We start from the raw sequence: 20,982 nt of genomic DNA, 5'->3' as shown, positions 1-20,982 counted from the left end.
TATAAAATTAAACCATATATTTTTTTAAGACTACCTTCACAGGTAGTAAAACTATAAAACATGGAAGGGACTAATTAACCCTGAATTCAGGAGAATGTTTATCATTGGGGAGGTGGAGAAGGGTATAATGTGGAAAAATCACACAGAAACTTCTAGGTACTGGGAATCTACTTCTTAGCCTGGGCGGTGGGTACCCGAGTGTTCATCTTATTGTTCTTCTTTAAACTAAATATATATTTAATATATTCTTTTGTTTATATGGTACATTTCACTGTAAAAAATAAAAAAGAGTCACATACCCACGTCAGAAAACTGAACTGCGATGGAGAAATTGTTTGCTAGCGAGGCAGGGGGATTTTAGAACCTAAGATTTCCCCAGGCTCCATAATGACCACTGATTTCTGTTTTGCCCAGTTTCTGCACGTAGCAGTGTAGCTGATGATTCTGAGTCAGTATTCCACACTGGCATTGCGTTCCTGTCACTTAGAAATCTCAGGCCTGAGAATTTAGTTGGGGAGGTGGGGCAATGGGTTCCAAACGAAAGCTGGTCATTGCCAGGTAATGTGTCAGAACAGCACTGGTCTTGGTGGCCTGAGAGGGCTGGTCTAGCGCCATTTGGTGTTTGATTGGAGTGGGTGGATGACAGGGCACACGGAGGATTCTGTCTGTTGGTGTGCCACCCTGCCCTGTGTTCTCAGCCAGTGTTCTATCTCAGCAGTGGAGAGTGCCCACGCTATCACAGAGCCCCCTGGGAGAGTGTGTGCTAGTTGGCATGGGGAGTACCTACCACACCCTTTAATAATCCCCCAGTGCTTATTTTATTTTGCGAGAATGAGGGCTGGCTTTGGGAACCGTGCCTAAGTCAATCCAGGTTTCGAAGATCTAATAATGTGTGCCTGGTATGGTGCGCACATTGCACAGAGCTTGCCTGAAGCACTTTCTGCAGCGAGTTCACAGTCTTCATGATACACAAGATGTGTATGAAACAGGCAAATAAAACTGTGAGTGCTGGGGGAAGCTCAGAGAGAAGAAATCAGTGGAGTGGGAAAGATTAAGGTGAGAGTGGGGTGGGAGTTTGTAGAGAGACTGGTGTCCATCGTCCGTTGTTCAGTGCAGTACCTTAGGGACTAGTTGAGGCAGCTAACTCGTGAACTTAGAGAAGCTAACAGTAGGGTGTACATGGAGGGGTAAAGAACCCAGCCAAGGGGATCCATGCTGGTGCTGGCAGCTCTGTTCAGAGCTACTCTTAGGTTAGAAATAGCTGTGAAATTCCAGACTGAAGAGTGGAAAGCCAGCATGTCTGAGTCCCTCTGTTGCTGGCTGATTGTTCATGACCTGTCATTCCCCCTCCTCCTTTGCTATTATGTGAAATCAGGGCGTGAAGGTGAAATCAATTAACAGATGGAACCTGTAGGATTGTCTCCTAGCGATGCTGCTGCTCCAAGCTCAGCCTTAAGATTTCTTCTGACTCGAATAACTTGCTCCTCAGTCTAGAGTCCCTTTAGATTTTCCAGTCATATAAGGAAATGGTACAAAAAAGTGGAAGAATGCTCTGATTTTGCTTTTAGGTTCATAAAGTTTTTCATTAATAGGTCTGAAATTTGTAAAAGGGATCTTGGTGAAGAAACTGTATGTAGGGGCTTAAATGACTAATTTTCCTGTATGGATTTAAGTTATTTTTTGTATAGAAGTATATGTGAACGTGCATGAACGTGTGTGTATGTGCTTGGTGAAGGGCTGGGGGCCTTAAATTTGCCTATGTCCATCATCAGCTGTGAGTGTTGGCCAGCGTTGGTTAGAGTCTGTGTTTTAACAAATTTCCCCTGACCCAACCCCATGCTTTTGTTACATGTAAAAGTTTCAAACCTCTTATGAGAGAATTTTCATCTTCTTTCCCTTTTTGTCTTGCTTTGATGAAAGCATATCAAGTTTATTGACTCCTTTGCCCTGGCATTAATGACCTCTAAAGATTTAAAAGAAGTATAATCTCGGAGACTTATAGAGCCCCAAGGTCTCTGGTGAGCTCTAAATAGCTCATCAGCTGTGTCTGCAGACAGCGTAGCCCAGAAAGGAAAGAAAAATAAACTCAACCAGGCGTGATTCTGCTGGGAACACTGCTGGGAGTCCTGGGAGGCCCAACGGGTATTGGGAAGCAAAGCTAACCGGGAAGGAGGGACAGGAACTGAGCCTCTGAGCGCTGGGCCACTCTCTCAGTGATTGTTGGCCACCAGTGACTCCTCCAGTTAAGATGACTCAAGGCTACTTGATTTGGAACTTCAGCTATTTGGAGATGTCACCCTGTCAGCATGAAACTCAGTTGAGCACCTTTAGAGTTTTCATTGGGCCTTCCACCCAGCGGCTTTTATTTCAAGTCTAGCTGTTACAGCCTCATTGCAGTTGCTGGGGAAAGAGGAAGGAATCGGAGAGGAAGCCTGTAAGTCATGAGTTCATTCAGCGATAGCTAAGACAGTCCCTGTCCCAGGGAGCCTGCGGCACTCTCCCGAGCAGTTGGCTTGTATGCGCCAGGACTGAGACTGGACAAGAACCCTGCTGTATTCACAGCCAGCTATTGAAAAGTAATCATGGAGGCTAATTACACATTTGTTTGTATGCTAATTTGCTAATTTTTTACTAATTGAACTTGCACATTACACATTATTGTACATTTTTTTATTCAGGTCTGTTTATTTCATAGGTATTTATTGATCATTTCTTCTCTATGAGCCAAGAGAGGTGTGGTGTGTGCCTGAAAGGTGGTGAGAAACTTTTTCTGAACTCCGAGAATGGAGGGCAGAAATCTGCAGTTGAGGCCGTATTTGCTCCAGAAACCTGAGTGCCAGCCTCTGAGCTAGGTTGTGGTGAGAAAAAGATAAAAATGCTCCCTGACATCATGGTCTGTGACATCTAAGTAGGAGACAGATACATAGGTGACAATCTCCTCTGGCAGGAGGCAGCTGATTGATGTTTCTCTCTCTTTCTCTCTCTCCCTTCCTCTCTCTCTAAAAAATCAATAAAAAAATCTCTAAAAAAAAAATAGTACCAAGACATATTTGGGGGCAATGGAAGTGTTCTGTGTCTTGATTGTTGATTGTGGTGGTGTTAACATGATAAAATGTTACATTTGTTAAAACTCATTAAAATGCACCCTTCGTGGTAAAAGGGTGATTTTACTATGTGTAAATTATACCTGAATTTTAGAAATCATTCTCAGAAATCTGTTTTGACATTCGCTTAGCTAACCCAGCTTTCTTTTGTTTTGTGTTTGCTTGGCATAGTTTTCCCCCCATCCATTTAGTTTCAGCCATTTTGGTCCTTATATTTTAGATGGTGTTGCTTGTAGCAGCATTTAACTGGATTTTTAAGAAACCAGTATGGTAACTTCTGTCTTTGTACTGTTGTGGTTAGTTCATTTATGTTTCCTGTGATTTTTCATATATTTGGAGTTGTTTTCATCCTCTTGCCTTTTAATGCCTGTCTTACGTTCTTTGTGCCACATCCCTAGACTAACTTTCTACATTAAGCCTATGTTTGGCCTGCCTTTTCTCCATCTTGATGACTTGAAGGTTTCTTTGGCTCACCGATTCTTTGAAAATGGAGTGTAAAATTCTGCATCTGATGGTGTAAAGAGAATAAGAATAGTCCACTGGCTCCCTGTCTGAAGGTTTTCTTTTTGGCTTTCCTCTGAGTTTTATAGCATGTCTGTGTGCTGGGTCTACTTTGTGTGCTTACGATATGGTCTTTGTAGGTACAATTTTTTAAAGACAAAATGACAAAAAAATTGTAAACGATATTAGTGAAAACCTAGAGTAGGATCTGGTGTATATAATTGTTATTTTGTGAAGGAGAAGGGGAGATCAGGACCAGGTTGTTTTTGTTCTTTTGTTGTGTGAGTTTTTAATTTTACTTAAAATTTTTGCTTTTAAAAAGTTTTTAAAAAGCTTTCTTTTAAATCAAGCTATACCATTTTGTTTACACTTAGAAAAAAATAATGAATTGAGGAGTTACTTCTTCTTCCGTTTACTTTTTGGGGGGGTCAGGGGTACGGTGCTGAGTTCTCAAACACCATGTCAGAGGCGCCTGTGCCTTATTCATCTTTGTGTCCCTAGTGGGGCCTCGATCAGTTCCTTGCTGCATGTAGCAGCAGCTCAATAAATATTTGTTGAGATGAAAGAGTCTTGTGTTTCTGCTCCTCGTTTGCCAGAACTTTGGGGTAGGTCTTGCTACTGGTTTACATTCCTTGGCGCCCGGAAGCAATGGTTTCAGGGGCACAGGGTGTAGGGAGACTTTTTATCAGGACTTCCTTGTGCTTTCCAAGGCTTAGCCTAACTGCCAAGAACGTGGTGGGTTCCCACTGCTTGCTCAGTCTCTCCTGTTTCATCTGTTTTTTTTCTTCATGATTTATATTTCCATATGGAACCCTTTTCATGGGCTATTCTTTTCAAATATGTGCAGCTTTTAAGGTAAACATTGGAATTAGAGATAAGTTGCCATGTAAATACATCTTGTTTGGAAAAAGAATGTGTAAAGTCCGTGTACCAAAGCTCTACCAGAAAAGAACGTTACCCTCTAAGAACAGTAATATCTCACTCATAGATAGTTGTTCCAATTCCCAAGTGATGGTTGAATCTTAAAAATGTGTCTCGTAAAGGACATTTGGATCACAGAAATGTCCCTGTGAGAGGAACACTGATTATCTAGGGCAATGCCACAAGTGTATAAACTCCTCTAACTAGAGTGAGATAGGGTGATCAGCAAGAATTTAGGCTGAGGCTATTACCTAACTATATCTTTGAAAGTTAATATCTTATGTGGAAATTGACATTTATTTGTATTGAAAGGATATATCAGTTTTCTACTGATGTGTAACAAATCACCACAAACTTAGGGCTTAAAACAACACCATTTATTAGGTCATAGTTCTGTAGGTCAGATGTCTGGCACCATGTGGCCAACTGGATTGTCTGTTCAGGGTCTCACAAGGTCAAAATCAAGGTGATGGTGGGGCTGAGTGCTTATCTGGAAACACTAGGGAAGAATTTGCTTCAAAGCTCATTCCGGTCATTGGCTGAATTCAGTTACTTTTGGTTGTGGGACTGAGTTCCCATGTCCTTGCTGACTGTCAATCAGGGCCTCTCTCAGCTCCTTAAGCGACCTACATTTTTTCTCATGTGTCCCCCCCAATCTTCAAGCCAGCAAGTGTGTGTCAAATCTCCCTCACACTTCAAATTTTTCTGGTTTTCTCTTCTGCCCTCCACATCTGACATCTGCTGGAGAAAGTACTCTGCTTTAAGAGACCATGTAATTAGATAAGGCTTGCTTGGATGATCCTTTCTTGAGGTCAGCTGTGCCATATAACATAACATAATCAAGTGTGTGACATTTAATCATATTCACTGGTTTTAGGCACTGGGGTTGGGTAGCACCACAGAAGATATCTCTCTCAATTCCCATGTTTAATCACTTGCCTAGTCTTTACTGTTGGAGGGTGCTTGAAAATTATAGCTAGAACAACAACAACAACAAAACCCATGCCAAATAAATTTGGTGGGATTTGGAGGTTGTCTTGCAATTTTAGTATTGAGCATGTGGGCACAAAATGAGTCTAATTAAATTTGTATTTATTTTTATTTCTAGGCCCTGATAAAGAGAATAGTTTCATATGATGCTTAGGGCTAGCCTTTTTGGAAAACGACAGCTCTGACACTTGCTAATACCTGGTAGATCATGGGCTCCATCCTGTGGCATGGATTTCATTCTTTAAAGTGTTGGGGGAGAAAGGGTGGAGTGACTGGATTGCAAAGGACGTGGGAGGTCCTAGAGATTACAGGCCCAAGAGTGCTTTTGAACTTGGTAGCTTGCTGCTTTTATTCATTCAGGAAATATTTTTATGTACCTACTGGGGGGGCCAAGTACATGCTGGGTCCTGGTTCTATGAAGGTGCACCGAATAGACATGGTCCCTGTCCTCATAACCCACAAGCAAATAAATAATTACAAATAGAATTGCCATAAAGGGAAAGATTGGCATACAGTGTGAGAGGATGCAAGGGAATTTACTGTAGCCTGTGAGATGAGGGACATTTAGACCAAGCTTTGGATGAGGAGCCAGCTGGAAGAGTCCAGAGAAGGGTATGCCAGGAGAGTAGATCAGCAAAGGCTCTGATTTTCCTCAGGAGTTTGGAGGGATGTTTTGAGGAATGTCCATTGGACATTTTCTTTTTGGAGCTTGTGAGTTGTTGTGTCAAAACACTTAGAAATAACGCCTCAGTATACTGTCATCCTCTGTACCTGCCCTAATATCCGTCACCCTCAGTCCTTCAGGATCCTATGTCGTCCTTTCTGGCCTGGGTCTGTAGCACAGGGGTGCTCTGAGCTGGCCTAGGTTCAAACAAGATGCGATGCCAGTAGGAAGAAGTTTGGAGATACATTCCTGGCCCACCTGTATAAGCTGGAGCCCCATGCAGATTCCAACTGTAAGTCAGAGGAGGTTGATGGCCCGTGATGCTCGTGTCATAAGCTGGATAGCATCCTGTGCCCTTGTGCCATCTCAGGCCATAGGACAAATAAACCAGGTGCTGCTGTCTATGTTTAAGAAATCTCTAAGTCATCAATTGCTGCACCCAGGAGGGTGGGGTAGGATGAGACAGTGAGCACTGCCCCTGAACTTTAGCTGTCTTTCAAGTTTGTTTGGAAGGGTGTTCGAGCATTCCTTTCTTTTTCCCTTGGGGTGGAGAGGACAATTGGCATCTTTACTTCATTGATCTTTTAACCCATGAATGTGATATATCCGTTTCTTAAGGTGACTTTTAACTTTTTTTGTGTGCTCAAGTTTAATTTTTCATAGACCAAACATTTATATGATACCATAATGAATATAAATAGTAAGAATAACTTTAATTCTAGATTCCGAAGCAAAATTTGAGTATTTTTTACAATTTAACTGAGAATGCAACCTGGAATTAGATTAGATGAGTCAAATTTTATTGTAAATTCTCTCTTAAGATGAATTTTTTAGTCTCTTAAAGCTGCCACCATTGGGAGGATTGCTCTGTACTCCAGGTTGGGCAAAAGTAAGTCATTTGTCTTTCTGTAACGGAGAATGGAGTTGGCAGCCGTTTTATTTTTACCTTTCCTGTCATTTCTGAGGCTGGCAGCTGGAGGTAGGGTGTGGAGTGGAGCCATAAATTACCCTTGGAACAACTAGAATGGTCCCATTTTAACTCAAAATTGCGCCTTTCCCTTTTCACCTCTCCTTTTTGTCCCCCTCTGTATATATATTTTTCCCTAATCCACGTTTGAGTGAGGAGGAAGAATTGAGGAGGGTGTAGGTGGGAGTAGGTTTGCTTATTGATGCCTCTCTGAATGGTGGAAACTGTTTCTTTTCCCATCACTGCTTCCCAGTTCTTCACCATGCTTCTATTTTAAGTGCCTGTTTTTTGCTGGTTCTGTCTTGCTGGAAACTGGCCCAGCCTCACTCAGTTTTGTTTCCATGCTGCTATTAAAAGACAATGCCCAGTTAAGAGGCCTCAGAGGAGGGGTGGGAGCCGCCCTCTTGGGTCTAGTTATCCAGGCAAATATCGCTGCATTGGAATGTGAGAGGAGTTTAAGTTTATTAGGCAATCTTAACTTTTGCATCTTTTTTTTTTTTTCTTTAATGGGGGAAAACCCACTATTACTTGTTATACCCTGAAACTTCTTTTTTGCTGAGCTCGAAGACCAATAGGGCTGAATTGAGGTCGAAGAGCCTCCCTTTCCTATCCTGGGCCTCCTTTCCCATGATATAAAAATATGCTTGTCATTGGTATCTGGTCAGCCATGAATTCTTGACATTTGGGAGAGATGTGCCCCCAGTCTTTGAAGAATCCTTACATTTATTAAGAGTACTGAATATTGCCTAAATCACATTTCATCAAGGTTCTTGTTTTGTGTGTGTGTGTTTTAAAGCATATTCTCACACTATAACTTACCTGCCTTTTAAAACCTTTGCTCATGTGGTAAACTGTTTTGTGGTGGCTGAAATACACAAATTGCTTTTAAAAATTAAGTTAGGTTTGTAGAGAGGTATAATTTACCTATAGTAATATTCACACTATGGAGTGTACAGTTCTGTGGGTTTTGACAAGAGCATGTTGTTTGGTAACCATGGCCATATTCAAGATATAGAAATTCTTGAAAGGCTCCCCAGAAAGTTCCCTAGGATTCCTTTGTAGTCAATCCCTCCTTCTACCCCCAGCCACCGGCAAACAGTGATCTGTTTTCTTTCTCTACAGTTTTGCCTCTTCCTACATGTCATAAAAATGGAATGCTGTATATACTATTATAGCTTTTTGTGTCAGCCTTCTTTCACTTAGCATAATGCATTGTGATACATCTATGTTGTTGCATGTGTCAGTAGTTTATTTCTTTTGTTTACTAAGTAGTAGTTCACTGTATGGGTATACCACAATCTCTTCATTCATCATTTGAAGGACTTTGGGTTGTTTCCAGTTTTGGAAATTATGAATAAAATCACTATAAACATTAGCCTACAGGTTTTATGTAAACATATGGTTTCATTTCTCTTGGGTAAATACCTAGGAGTAGGATTGATGGTTTATATGCTAAGTGCATGTTTAACTTTGTAAAAAACTGCCAAACTGTTTTCCAAAGTGGTTGTACCATGCTGCATTCCCTCCAGCAATGTTTGAGAGTTCCAGCTGCTTTGTATCCTTGTCAGCACTTGTTACTGTGAGTTTTTCCCCCCTTTTTCCATTGTAATAGGTGGGTAATAGTATGTCATTATGGTTTTAATTTGCATTTCCCTAACAACTAATGATGTTGAACATCTTTTATGTGCTTATTTGCCATTTGTAGATCTTCTTTGGTGAAGTGTCTGTTAAAATCTTTTGATTATTTTTTGTATTTGTTGTTTTCTTATTACTGAGTTTTTATTACTGGGTTTTTAAAATGTATTCTGGATATAAGTTCTTTATCAGGTATGCATTTTACAAATACTTTTTCCCCAGACTATGGATTGTCTTGGTGTCTTTGGAAGAACAGGAGCTTTGAGTTTTGATGAAGCTACCAACTACCTTTTAAAATCAATTTCCACAAAAAGGTTATGATAGATTTATCAATCTCAAATTCTGAATCACCATTAAATTTTGAATTTCGCTTTTTAACGTAACCAAACATTTTGTGTCTGGCTTGTGAGCTATACTTTTTTGGGCTCTTCATTTTCACTTATGTGACCAGTGCTAGGGCTGGCCTTTTTTGTTTAAAAAATAAACAAAGCAAGTTTGTTTGTTGAGTTACTCCACATAAAGTATTGCACACTGACAATGGTCAGCAAAATTGTACTGGGGAGTCAATGCCAGGTTGTCATCTAGGCTCGCGCTAGCCAGGTGGCTCCATCCCACACACCAGCATTGTAGGGTGTGATGCAAATTTGTGTCTGAGCAAAATTACAAATCACTGCATTTCCACTAAGGTGTAAGCTCTTTGAGGTCAGGGACTGTTTCTGTTTTGTTGCTAGACCTAGATCAGGAACCAATGCTCAGAAAATAATGATAGAATGGCCTTCATGAAGAGTAACGTAAGATGCCCCAAGGTATCCAAGACGCTGGCTGTCAGGTCACCTGAGGACTGAGGCCAACACTGTGAATGTCAAAACTTGCACGTCAAGGGACAGCCCAGGGCCCCATCCTGGGGACCTTACCTGCATCAGATGCACTTTCAGGAGCTTGGAGAGAGAGTCCTAGGGTCCTGGCCTTGATTGGCATTCGTTAGGGAGACCTCAATTTCCGAGGGAGGAACTTAAGTAAGGACACGCCAGCCCTGAGAACGGCGTGCTGTAAAAGAGAGCAGAATGCCTGTCACCAGGTGACTTGAAACCATTTGTGGAATCCTGCTGTTCCACCTTCTTCTGACTGCCCTGGGCTGCATAACTTCCCCTGGACCCCCCAGCCCCCCAAAGGGTGGAGATCAGGCCAAGGTTGAAGTTACTGGCAGAGCTGAAGCCAGGCTGTCTGTGGTGGAGCCCCACTCATCCCCACCCCATCGCCCCACTTTTGTCCTGATACTATTTTGGCTTATGGTGTGCGGTTTCAGCATTTGGGCCAGCTTTTAATCACGACCCAATCCCATCTTTTAAAGGCCGAGTGAGTCCCTCCAAGAGAGGAAACTGCTGAAGAGAAGATTTTCCTCAAACTTTGAGGCCTTCTCTTCCTTCTGAGAGCCTTATTTTAAAGGTAGTTCAAGAGGAAAAAGTGGAAGCTCCAGATTTAGGGCAAATGAAGAGTTTGGGGGGAGGGTGTGCGTGTGTGTGTGGTGGTGAGGGGAGCAGCGGTGGCAGTGGGCCACAGGCAGGGAGGCGGCAGTTCACGCAAAGTGGTCCCAGCTGCCCCTGGTTTATGGGCTAATCCCGGCTCTGCTCCAGCCTGTCATTCAGGGTAAGCTGCTATCATTAGTGGTTAAACATTTCTGAAAGTATTCTCTCTCAACTCGGACCGCATGTCCTTTCGGGGAAGGGAGGGAGGAGCTAGGCGAGTAATGGAACCCACCCTGTTGTCATGCCCAGCTGCTCTGCTGAGGGACAGGAGCCTGGCAACTGGATGTAATCATGGGCTTGTCAGAGCCCGTGTGTGTGTGTGACAGGACTGATGTTGCATTTTCCATGCTGCCCACGCGGCCTGCTGCTCCTTGAGGGACACAGCCCTCCGCCATGGCTTAGAGCACCAAATCAGAGAGGCTTTTTTGTCCTTTTAAGGGAATTCTTGGCTGAAAGAAACCTTCCATTAACCAACTTTATCTCTCTCAAGCTCTCTGCCCTCAACACATATTCACACATTCACCAGGGCTAAAGCCTGAATTTCCCCTGGAACTCGTCTGTTCCCGTTCTGCTTTCGACGAGGAGTTGTGGTGAAATGCTCAGGACTAACATTTCTTCCCATGAAGTGGGGACTCTGAAATATTTTTCTTGACTGAGGTGTGGTTGACAGCTTTTGATTTATGAAATTAGCTTAGGGAAAAATAAGATGGAAAAAGAGAGTCCAAATTAAATCTTTATTTCCATAGCTCAGTTGTGCCCTCTCCATCCATTTCTAACTGCCACGCAGTCTTTAGGTAAGAAGGACTCCAGGGTTTGCTGTGTTTCCTGTTTTGTTTTGTTTTGTTTTTAGTTGTGTAGGCCCAAAAAACCAATTTTTTTTCTTTTAAAAAAGTATGTTTTCTTCCTTGCTCAAAAGTATACAAGCTTAATGAAGAAAGCTAGAGAAATTTAGAAAAGCACCAAAGGAAAAGCTAAAGGCATCCACATTTTCAACACCCAAATATAATCACTGTCAACATTTTGGCTTATGCCCATCCCATTGGAAAAATTCATTTCTTGTGCTTGAGAAGGTAGTTAGTGGAGGCACTTATTCCCCTAGGAACCTTCTAGTTTGGTGTGCTGCAGTCTTGTCCCAACACACAGGGCTAGAGGCTGACCAGCAGAGGCATTCTGGTGGGTACAGCACCTCCCAGCCTGGGGAACTTTCTGTTGGAGCTCTTCATCTCGCCATTGGCTAAGTGACTAGTGAAAGAACCACTGGGGAGGGATTCAGCTCAAGTCCAGGCCTCTCGCCCCAGGCTGCAACCAAAGAGCATGGGGCTGTAGACCTTCAAGTACGTGAATTTGAGTCTTTTCTTGATTGCTTGCTTTCTACTGGACTTTTTGGTGTCTGTTTTCTTGTCTGCAAAATGGTCATTGTAATAGTAAGCTACTTCTAGGGTTGCCATGTTACATAAGATAATATTTTTAAAGTGCACAGCACACCACAGGTACCTGGAATATAATGTTGCAGCTCAATGCGTAGTGTATACTTCCATAGTCATCGTTATTACTTTTATTGTTGATAGTGTTCTCTCTGCCTCATGTCATGTGGTCTAGATTATTCTCTGGACCTTTGTTTCTCTGCCTGGAGAGGGGTGGTCTGTTCTTCACTGGATACTATTTAAATCCTCTCACTGTTGTAAAGTAGTATAGAATGACTAAGTAGAATAATCTCCTTTGACAAAACTGCTGAACTGAAGGGCAAGGAGGCTTAGACATTTTCACTGAGTGAACAAAGTCAAGTTACAACAGGAATGTGAGAACACATACTGCCTGCTGCCTTGTGGTCTCTCAAGATGCCAGATAGGTTCTCTGTTGTTAGGTCCCACCATTTTCCTTATGGTGCAGATCTCTTGTGCATTGTTTCTCATTTACTTGGATAGACCATGGAATCATCTTTTCTAGATAGAACACATCAACATATGCATTGGCTGAAGTTGTCCAATGTCCCTTGACTTCTGTTGCTAAGGGAAGCATCTTTCTAACTGTAGAGAAAATGGATTTGCATAAATTTTAGGATCTACCTAACAGGAGAAATATGTCATATGTACCCTGTCTAGTGGCCTAGTGATTCTTGTTTATTTCTTACATTTGAGCCCAATGAAAATAATGTGATGGTCACAGGATATTTTGCCAGTTATTTCAGATGTGGGAAGCAATTCACTCTGGATTTGTTTACTTCGAGTGGAAAAGTTTACCCAAAGTTGCCTTCTGGGCTTTTACCAAGAAGGAAGCTTACCTGGGTCTCTCTGTTTGGAGCCAGCTTCTGTTGAGTCAAAGACTCCAGAGGCTATTGAAGGTTCTTACTTCCAATAAATAGCGAGAGAGGGAATACGGTTACTTAGGTGGGATACCCTTCTTTTTTTCCTCACAGTAACTTATATCTGTCTGCTTTATACTTTGAACCCCCAGGACGCACAGACATTCCAGTGGTTCAGCCAGAACAACCACAGCAACCGGCGACCGAAGCCCTGGTACTAACAACCGCCGTCGCCAGCCCGTCAAGAACCCAAGCCACAGTGGCTTGGCCAATGGCACAGGTGAGTGACAGCCCAGAATGCCAGCCCGGGCTGAATCAGTGGCCTCTAGTCTGTTCTCACATGGAGTGGGGATTCTGTCTATGTCATAATGTAGGGTGGGTGAGAGAAGACCCCAACACTAAGATGAATTTGAATCCATCGGCCTTTCCATTGCCCTGTCTTCCATATCTCTGGTACATTCTGTTAGCAAAGGTTAGTCTCCGTGTCTCTTCTAAAACATTCCTTCGCACAGAAATAAAAAGGACTGATTTTTATATCCATTTCTTACCAACATTGGATTCCATTGGGAGAGGATATCTTGTACATGACATATTTTTTTCTTTCCTTAATTTAAGGAAATGATCAGGGGGAAGGAAAACAGAATTGTTGCTAGGAGCTGAGTTAGAGAAAGTGGCAGCACTGTTGACAGTCGGGAGGCTGACTGAGGCAAAGACACACTGGCACTGGGGGGGGCATTCTCAGGCTGTTCCAGTGAGAGCATTTGTGCCCTTTGAGAATAGACAGTTAGCCCTTCCACATCCACATAGACCGTCTCTGTACTTGGCTCTGCTTCCTTGTAAGTGGGAAGGGAAGGACCTATTTCAAAACAATTCATTTTTTTGTCATGCTCTCCATCAGGTCAGTGTTGGATTGAAATGGAAAAAGGGAAGAAAAACCCCACACGACACTTCATTTTTCTAAGCGTCTTGAAAATTGTCAGATCTTTAGTGCCTGCTTGTCATTTGGTAATTTGTCTTAATTTGGGGCAGTTGGGAAGGGACATGGATGTTGCTTTGATAAATTGTAGGTGTTTAAATTGGTAAGGGACACCTGAAATAATTTTGTAGATGCTTGTGGTGGCAGAGGTGTGACTGAAAGACGGGAGGTCTGCAGCAGCATAACTTCTCCACATGAGTGTTGTCATGGTATTGTTAGTGCCCTTCATGTGACAGACTTGAGGAGGAGAAATCAACTTGGGCTACTCTCGATGACTCAGCTCTCTAGCAGCACCAGATGAGGGCTGCAGGGCCCCTCTGATGGCTCAGGGTGCCTCATACACCGTTCCCTGCCATGGACTGCCGGGTGGAGTGTCCCGTGTCTTGCATGGCTCACTGCATGTTGGGGGCATGACTTTCTCCCTGGAGTTGGGGACCTGCCTGAAGGAAATGAGCTAACTGGCTTGCCCTGGGCCCTGAGGATGAGCTGGAGGTGTCGCAGCCCACTGGCGCTCCCGTACCAACCTGTGTCCAAGTGCTGGAACCGTCCAGCTGCAGAGTAGATGGTCCCGTCTGTGTGAAGGTGGTTGCCATGGGCCGTATCATAAAAAATTGTGTGCAGCTCTGTGAGCTCCAGTATACGCTCTTCCCTTAGAAAAATAAGTCACTCATTGGGGAGGGCCAGGGAAACTGGCTCGTTGGAACTAGTTGTTTCCTGGAGGCCTTGGCCGTGATACCAACCACTTTGTTCTTCAGGGGATACTGGTTTCCCTCAGCCACCTCTGCTTTTCTTATGAATACTATTGGTAAATTGACTTTATATGGTGATGGTCTTTGAGTCACTCTTGACTTTTAAACAGATCTGTATTTCCCTAACATTTATTTTTAGGCACCTTTGCATATTGCCCTTATCTCCAGGAACATTATGTTTCAGCAGACGAGGCAGGTGCCAACCATGTCTTCAGAAAGCCAAATATCCATAACCCCAAGCTGCCTTGGAAACGTTTTATGGCGGCGTATCTGAATGCCCAAACTGTTCCCAAAGCCCATCTGGGAAGGATAGTTGTTGCATTTAAGGGATTTCTGCCTGTTAAAATGCTAAGGTCTTCTTGGCTTCTGTCTCCTCTCTCCTTTCTGCTGTGATGACAGCTCACCTTTGCCTCCCAGCCAGCCTGGACTCGGGAGGCTCTTTAATGTCTATCCAAGGGGTACAAAGACCTCACCTTTCCTTTGGGGAGCAGGCAGCACAAGAGCAGAAGGCTTTTTGAGGATATGAATGCTCCATCCTTCAACACATTGCTCTTAGAACTGTGAGTACCAGTTCCAGAATGGTGGTGGTCGGGAGCCATGCCTCCAGGAAATGTTTCCACAGACATCCGAGGTTTAGTTAGCAAGCCCTTTTGGCTGTGCCGTGCAGTTATGCATGAAAAAGGCATTTGGGGGCAAAAATGGAGCTGAGTTCCAGGTGGTTTTTTTGTGTTGTCACAAATGTAAAGTAACCATTTTTTATAAAATGAAAGTGAATGGCAGCCTGTCTGTATAAATATAATTTTTCTAAGTTTTAGAAGTGGAGGAATCGAGAAGTAGACTAATGGTATAGCACTTCATTGAGACTCGTGTGAAATGACTTTCTCATTTTTTATTGAAAACTTTATCCAAAAAAATGACATCTCTCCCTCCTCCCTTAAATGTGATTTCCATGCACATAGGTTGGGAGTCACACTGGCTGCGGTCAGATTCTGATCCATCGTGTGTGGTATGTGCATAAGCCCAGAGTTTTTTTAGGCCTCTGTTTTCTCATTAATAAAATTAGGACAAGATATACATATCTCACAGGGTCGTTATAGGGATATATTATATAAAACATGTAGAGTGTCTGGCATGGCAGTTGGGACACACTGAGCTCTCAACCAAAGATACTTTTTATCTTTGTAAATAATTTCATATGGTTATAGTTATGCAGCATGGATAGATTTTCTTTCATTCACTTTGTTATTTTTTTATACCTGCTTCCATGTATGTATCTGGGGTCTTTTTGTTTACCCCCTTTTAGTGGTCTCATACTGTTTCACAGTTAATACACCATAATTCCTTTAACCATTCCTCAATTATAGTGTATTTCCCTGCTGTAAAACAAAATCCTGGTGTAGACATCTTTGCACACAGCTTTGTTTCTTCTTGAATGAAGTACTTGAGTCAAAGGATATGAATTTTAAAAATGAGATTAATATATATTGTCAGATTGCCTTACAAAAGGTTTGAAGCAATTGTACGTCACAGGGCAGTATAAAATTTTCCTCAAGGGGTATGCAAGCTTTATTTTTTCCTGCCACCTTGTAAATACTGGCTCGCCTATTTGCTAACAGGTATTAAGTGCCATCTCATTGTTTAACCTTCTTGCATTTCTTCAATTATTAGTTGTTTGACTGTTTCTTCTCTCGTGTGACTTTTTTCATAGTGTTTGATTATCCTTTGGAGATTTAGAAATTTATAATCCTACTCCAAGGTTCAAGTATTTTTTTATTTTTATTTTTACAAATTGTGGTTCAGTGGTATTAAGTACATGCACAATGTTGGGCAACTACTTCACCATCCATTTCCGGAACTTTTTTATCACCTGAAACCGAAACTCTGTACACTTTAAACAATAACATTCTCCTCTCCTCCTAGCCCTAGCCCAGCTAACCTCTGTTCTAGTTTATGTCTCTATAAATTTGCTTATTCTAGGTGCCTTATATTTTAAGTGGAATGATTTGTCCTTTTGTCTCTAGCTTATTTCACTTAGCATAATGTTTTCAAAATTCATCCATGATGTAGCATGTATCAGAATTTTGTTTCTTTTCAAGACTGAATAATATTCCATTGCATGTACATACTACATTTTACTTATCCAATATTCACCTGCTGATGGACATTAGGATGGTGTCCGCCTCTTGGCGATTGGGGACAATGCTGCTGTACATGGGCATACAAGTATCTGTTTGAGTCCAGGCTTTCAGCTCTTTTGGCTGAATACCTACCAGTAGAGTTGATGGTCATACAGCAATTCTGTATTTAACTTTTTGAGGTACCCTCAAATATTCCCAGAGCAGCTGCATCATTTTACATTCCCACCAGCAATGAAGGAGGTTTCCAGTTTTCCACCTTGCCAATACTTCTTTTTTCCCATTTTTTTGAGAATAGCTATCTTAATGGGTGTGAAGTATCTAGGTACAAGTTTTATCTGTTTTATTTATGATTATAAGTTTCCCCCTATATCAATATTTTATCCTTTATCTCATTTTTGTGGCTTTTGTAGAAAAAGTTATAATTTTAAAAAAATCATGTCTGAATGTTTTTAATGTTTTTAACTCTACTTTTTGCTTCAGAAGTGAAAAGATTCTTTTCTATAGATGGAATAAATACTTTATTCTGTTTTACCTTTTTTCATCATGTTATGTTAAAAAATAACTATCCCACTGGAATTTATAGTAGTATATCTATCTATACATATATAAATATAATGAGGGCTGGGTTAAATTAACTTTTCTCTATATCAGGGCCCTATTTTCCTATAAACATTAATTAAGTAGTTTTCTTTTCTCACTGTGGTTTTACCGTTTATCACGTAACCACATTCTTATATGCAGTGAGAATTTATTTCTGGATTCTTTACACATTCCATTTATTTTATTTCCAGTTTGGACCAGTGTCATGTGATTTTGATTATTGACGTATTATAGGATGTTTTTCTAATGTCTGGAAGGGCTAGTTTTGCCTTATTACTTTTTCTCCATGATATTCTTTGATAGTTATACATTTTCAAAACAAATTCAGACTTTGAATTCTTAGAAGCGTGGTGGAATTCAAATGGAAATGGCATGAATCTAAATGCTGGCCAGGGAAGGATTGAACTTTCCCATCAGGCAACATGGAATGGCGTTGTCCAGTCTTAAGTTTTTCTTCTCTTTCCCATCTCCTTGTTTTGGTTTACAATAGCTTTGGTTGCTCTTGTAAAGAGCTAAGTGATCAGTTGCATTGGAGGGGCATTGCTTGTTTTCACGGATGAGAGATACTGACTGCTTCACTGCAGAGATGTTACGAGCGATCTTCAGTTTAAAAAGCTTTTGTTGTTGGAGACCGCCTTCTCCTTGCCTGAGTGGGGGGTTGAAAAACCGTGCTGCATCATATGCACCTAAAGATCTTGGCGCACACAGCGAGTTGGCGGCATGTCTAGGATTAAGAAAAAGGATTTCCAATCCCTGATCTTTTTTTGGCTAACTGTGACTAGCGTATTAGAGTCTTAGTCCTGAATGAATATCTGATTCATGAAGTTAGAATGTTTAACCAACACCACAGAGGGAACTTTGTGAAATACCCATCGTTGCACAAACCAGAGGCGATTCAACTGCCATTTTACCTACTTACCCCATTTACCCTCTCTTCTTGGTGCCCAGCTTTTCTTCCCATACAGGAAAGCCATCTAAGTCATTTTCATTTCTTTTACCCCCACTCCCTTCCATGGTGTTCTGGGTTTGAGTTCTGGTTCTGCTACTTTCTGCGACAGCACCTCTCTGAGCCTCAGTTTTGTCTTCAGTAAAACGAGGATAACATCTTCATGGGGCTGTTGGGAGGGTAAATGAGCTAAGGAAAGTGAACTTGCTAAAAGCAACACAGGATCCGACTGGGTCTTGGAATGGTAAAAGGACATTAGTGGAAAGGCTGACGAAATCCAAATAGAGTCTGGAGTTAAGTTAATAGTAATGTACTGATGTTAATTTTTTAGCTTTGATGAATGTGCTGTGGTTAAGTAAGGTAGTAATTAGGGGAAACTGGGTGAAGGGCATACTATCTTTGTAACTTTTCTCTAAATCTAAAATTATTCGAAAATGAAAAACTTTAAAAATGAACCTGCGTTATAAATGATAGTGTTACCCAAATGTGAGGTGGTTTTATTTCAAATATCTTTTGCTAGATTATTAGGTTTATTGAACAAGTGTTTATTGAACAAATAGTCATTGAATACCGTTTTGCTAAGCCCTATGGACAAGGTAAAGAAGTAGAAAAGTAGTCATCTGCCCTATAATCTGCTTCAGGAAAAGAAGCTGAAAAGACATCATCAGCCAAGTACCAACCAACACAGCAGGTATCACAGGGGCTTTGTGGCTTAGCTGAGACCACAGGTGCTGTAGGCTTTGCAAAGGAGATCAGTCTGGGCCGAAGTGGTAGGGAGGGCCTTCAGGAGGAGGGCTGAGCTGAGCAAAGACCTGGAGGCAAGAACATAGTAGGTAGAGAATAGAAATAATGAAAAATGAAGGAAATGAATTTGCCCCCATTCTCAAGAAGGGTACTGTCTTTTGGGGAACATAAGTTGTACACATCAAATAATTAGGATTTAAAAGAGGATATTGGCTATATTGAATAGAGCTAAAATGTAAAATACAGCAATTCTCTAAGGCCTGATGAAATTGTAAGTTCTTGTCTTTGACAATCCATTTTTTCTCTCTACTTGAAGTCACATCATGGCTCGGTGATGGTGCTCTGTCACTGGTTTACCAGGTCACTCTGGACCAGCAACTTAATTGTCTGAACTTTAGTTTCTTCCGTCTATAAGCTGATGGGGCAGACTTACCTCTGAGGTTCTTTCAAGCTCTCATGTTCTAAGAATGTGTGTGTATGTACATACACACATACACAGTCTTTGAGAGCAGAAGAGTATAAACATGGACACACAAAGTCTGTCAGTGCTAGAATATCTGGCTTTCATATTCTATTTCCAAATCTAAACATGAGGTGCAGCACAAAACTCTTAAACAGATGAGCTACTCCAGTGAGTGAAAGGCTCTCGGATAGGTCTGTGGACAGATGCAGTCCTGGTGGGAGCCCTTCTAACTACATTTGCAGCTGCAGGATCCAAATAGTGTTGATTGGAGGGTCTTTTCCATCAGTGCGTTGCGGGGCTCTGCTTTTTTTTTTTCCTGGTCAATAATTTTATAATCACTATTTTAATAAGCAGTACATATTTGTTATCAACACTTTAAAAGTATAAAAGCTTAAACTATGTAAAGAAAGTCTTCCTATTCTAGTCCTCCAGCCTCCAGTTCCCTCCTCAGAGGCTGTCACCTTTGTGATTCTTTCCAGGATATTTTTTAAATATACAGGCATATGCATATATACTCTTTAAACACACACATAATATATATGCTGTCTGCACTTTCCCACTTAATAATTATTCGAGAAGTTGTTCTGTAGAACTTGAAGCCAACTTGAGCTTTGCCCCTTCCCTTTCCTGCTAGCCACAGCCAAAGAGGGGGACAATTTTAGTATCAATAAGAACAGTAATCACAACAGGTTGAAATATTTTAATATATTTAAATCTAAGAACCCATAGTGATTTTTAAGCAAAACAAAATTTCTTTTTTTGTTGTTGTTTTTTTTTAAATTTATTTTTTATTTTTTAAGTTGTATTTTTCAATTACAGTTTACATTCAATATTATTTTGTATTAGCTTCAGGTGTACTACATACTGGTTAGATAATAATATACTTTACAGAGCGTTCCCTTCAATATTTCCAGTCAAAATGTCATTGTTTATTTTTGGAGGATATGAGGAAATCAAGTCATTATTCTGAAAACTGGTAAATAGAAGGAAAGACTCAAGCATTTTTCCTGCCTTTTCTTTACAAACTAGACCCCAAGATAGGTGATAAGGCAAAGTTTCTCTTTATAGGCATGATAGAATTAGAATATTACTGTTTTGCAGACTAACCAATTAATGGATTTAGGTAGTAATCATCAGTGGCTGCTAACATGGCAGCAGAGACACAACCAGACATCCCGTTCCTCCTGTACACAAACACTGGATGTATGCAGAAATAAAGAGTATTAGAATGAACTCATCACCTCTCTTCAGCCATTATTCATTCATGGCAATTTTAATTTTATCTACCACCCCTCCCCCACCTCTCTTCATTGCACCCATTCTCACTTCCCCCTACCTTTTAATTATTTCATTTAAATTTTTGATATTGCCCAACTGTGATCCATAGAGGTTCTCACAATTTCTACTCCTACCAGCAGTATGCGAAAATGTATTTTTCTTATACTATTGTCAGTGTGTGGTTAAATATTTTACACTTGTCAATCTGAGGTTAAAAGATGGTATTTCATTATAGCCTTAAATGGCATTTCTTGTCTCATAATTGAGGTTCAGCATCTTTTCAGATGTTTAAGGGTAATTTGTATTTCCTTAACTGTGAAGTGTCTCTGCAGATTTTTGGTCTTTTTTGTGTTGATACGTAGAGGTTCGTTGCATATAAAAGAAATTAGCCATTGGTCTGTATTATGAGTTGATAATTTTTCCCAGTTGTCATTTTTCTTTTGATTTTAATTTTGCTTATGGTGTTTTTTGTTTGTTT

The 20,982-nt window shown here is 41.1% G+C and overlaps 1 protein-coding gene across 2 annotated transcripts in view; it reads left to right on the top strand.

The window, feature by feature from the left end:
* WWP2 (WW domain containing E3 ubiquitin protein ligase 2) overlaps positions 1 to 20,982 on the top strand; it is a 108,185-nt gene that overhangs the window by 46,014 nt on the left and 41,189 nt on the right. For both annotated transcript variants that reach the window (XM_016200820.2, XM_087827490.1), the window contains one exon: positions 12,763 to 12,890. In XM_016200820.2, the coding sequence (XP_016056306.2) occupies positions 12,763 to 12,890 (128 nt within the window). The remainder of the gene's footprint in view (positions 1 to 12,762; positions 12,891 to 20,982) is intronic.

Source organism: Miniopterus natalensis, chromosome 18 (genome assembly GCF_054644295.1).
Source record: "Miniopterus natalensis isolate mMinNat1 chromosome 18, mMinNat1.hap1, whole genome shotgun sequence".
Lineage (NCBI taxonomy): Eukaryota > Metazoa > Chordata > Mammalia > Chiroptera > Miniopteridae > Miniopterus > Miniopterus natalensis.
Note: the sequence above shows the minus strand (reverse complement) of the source record. Positions and strands in the feature narration are given on the sequence as shown.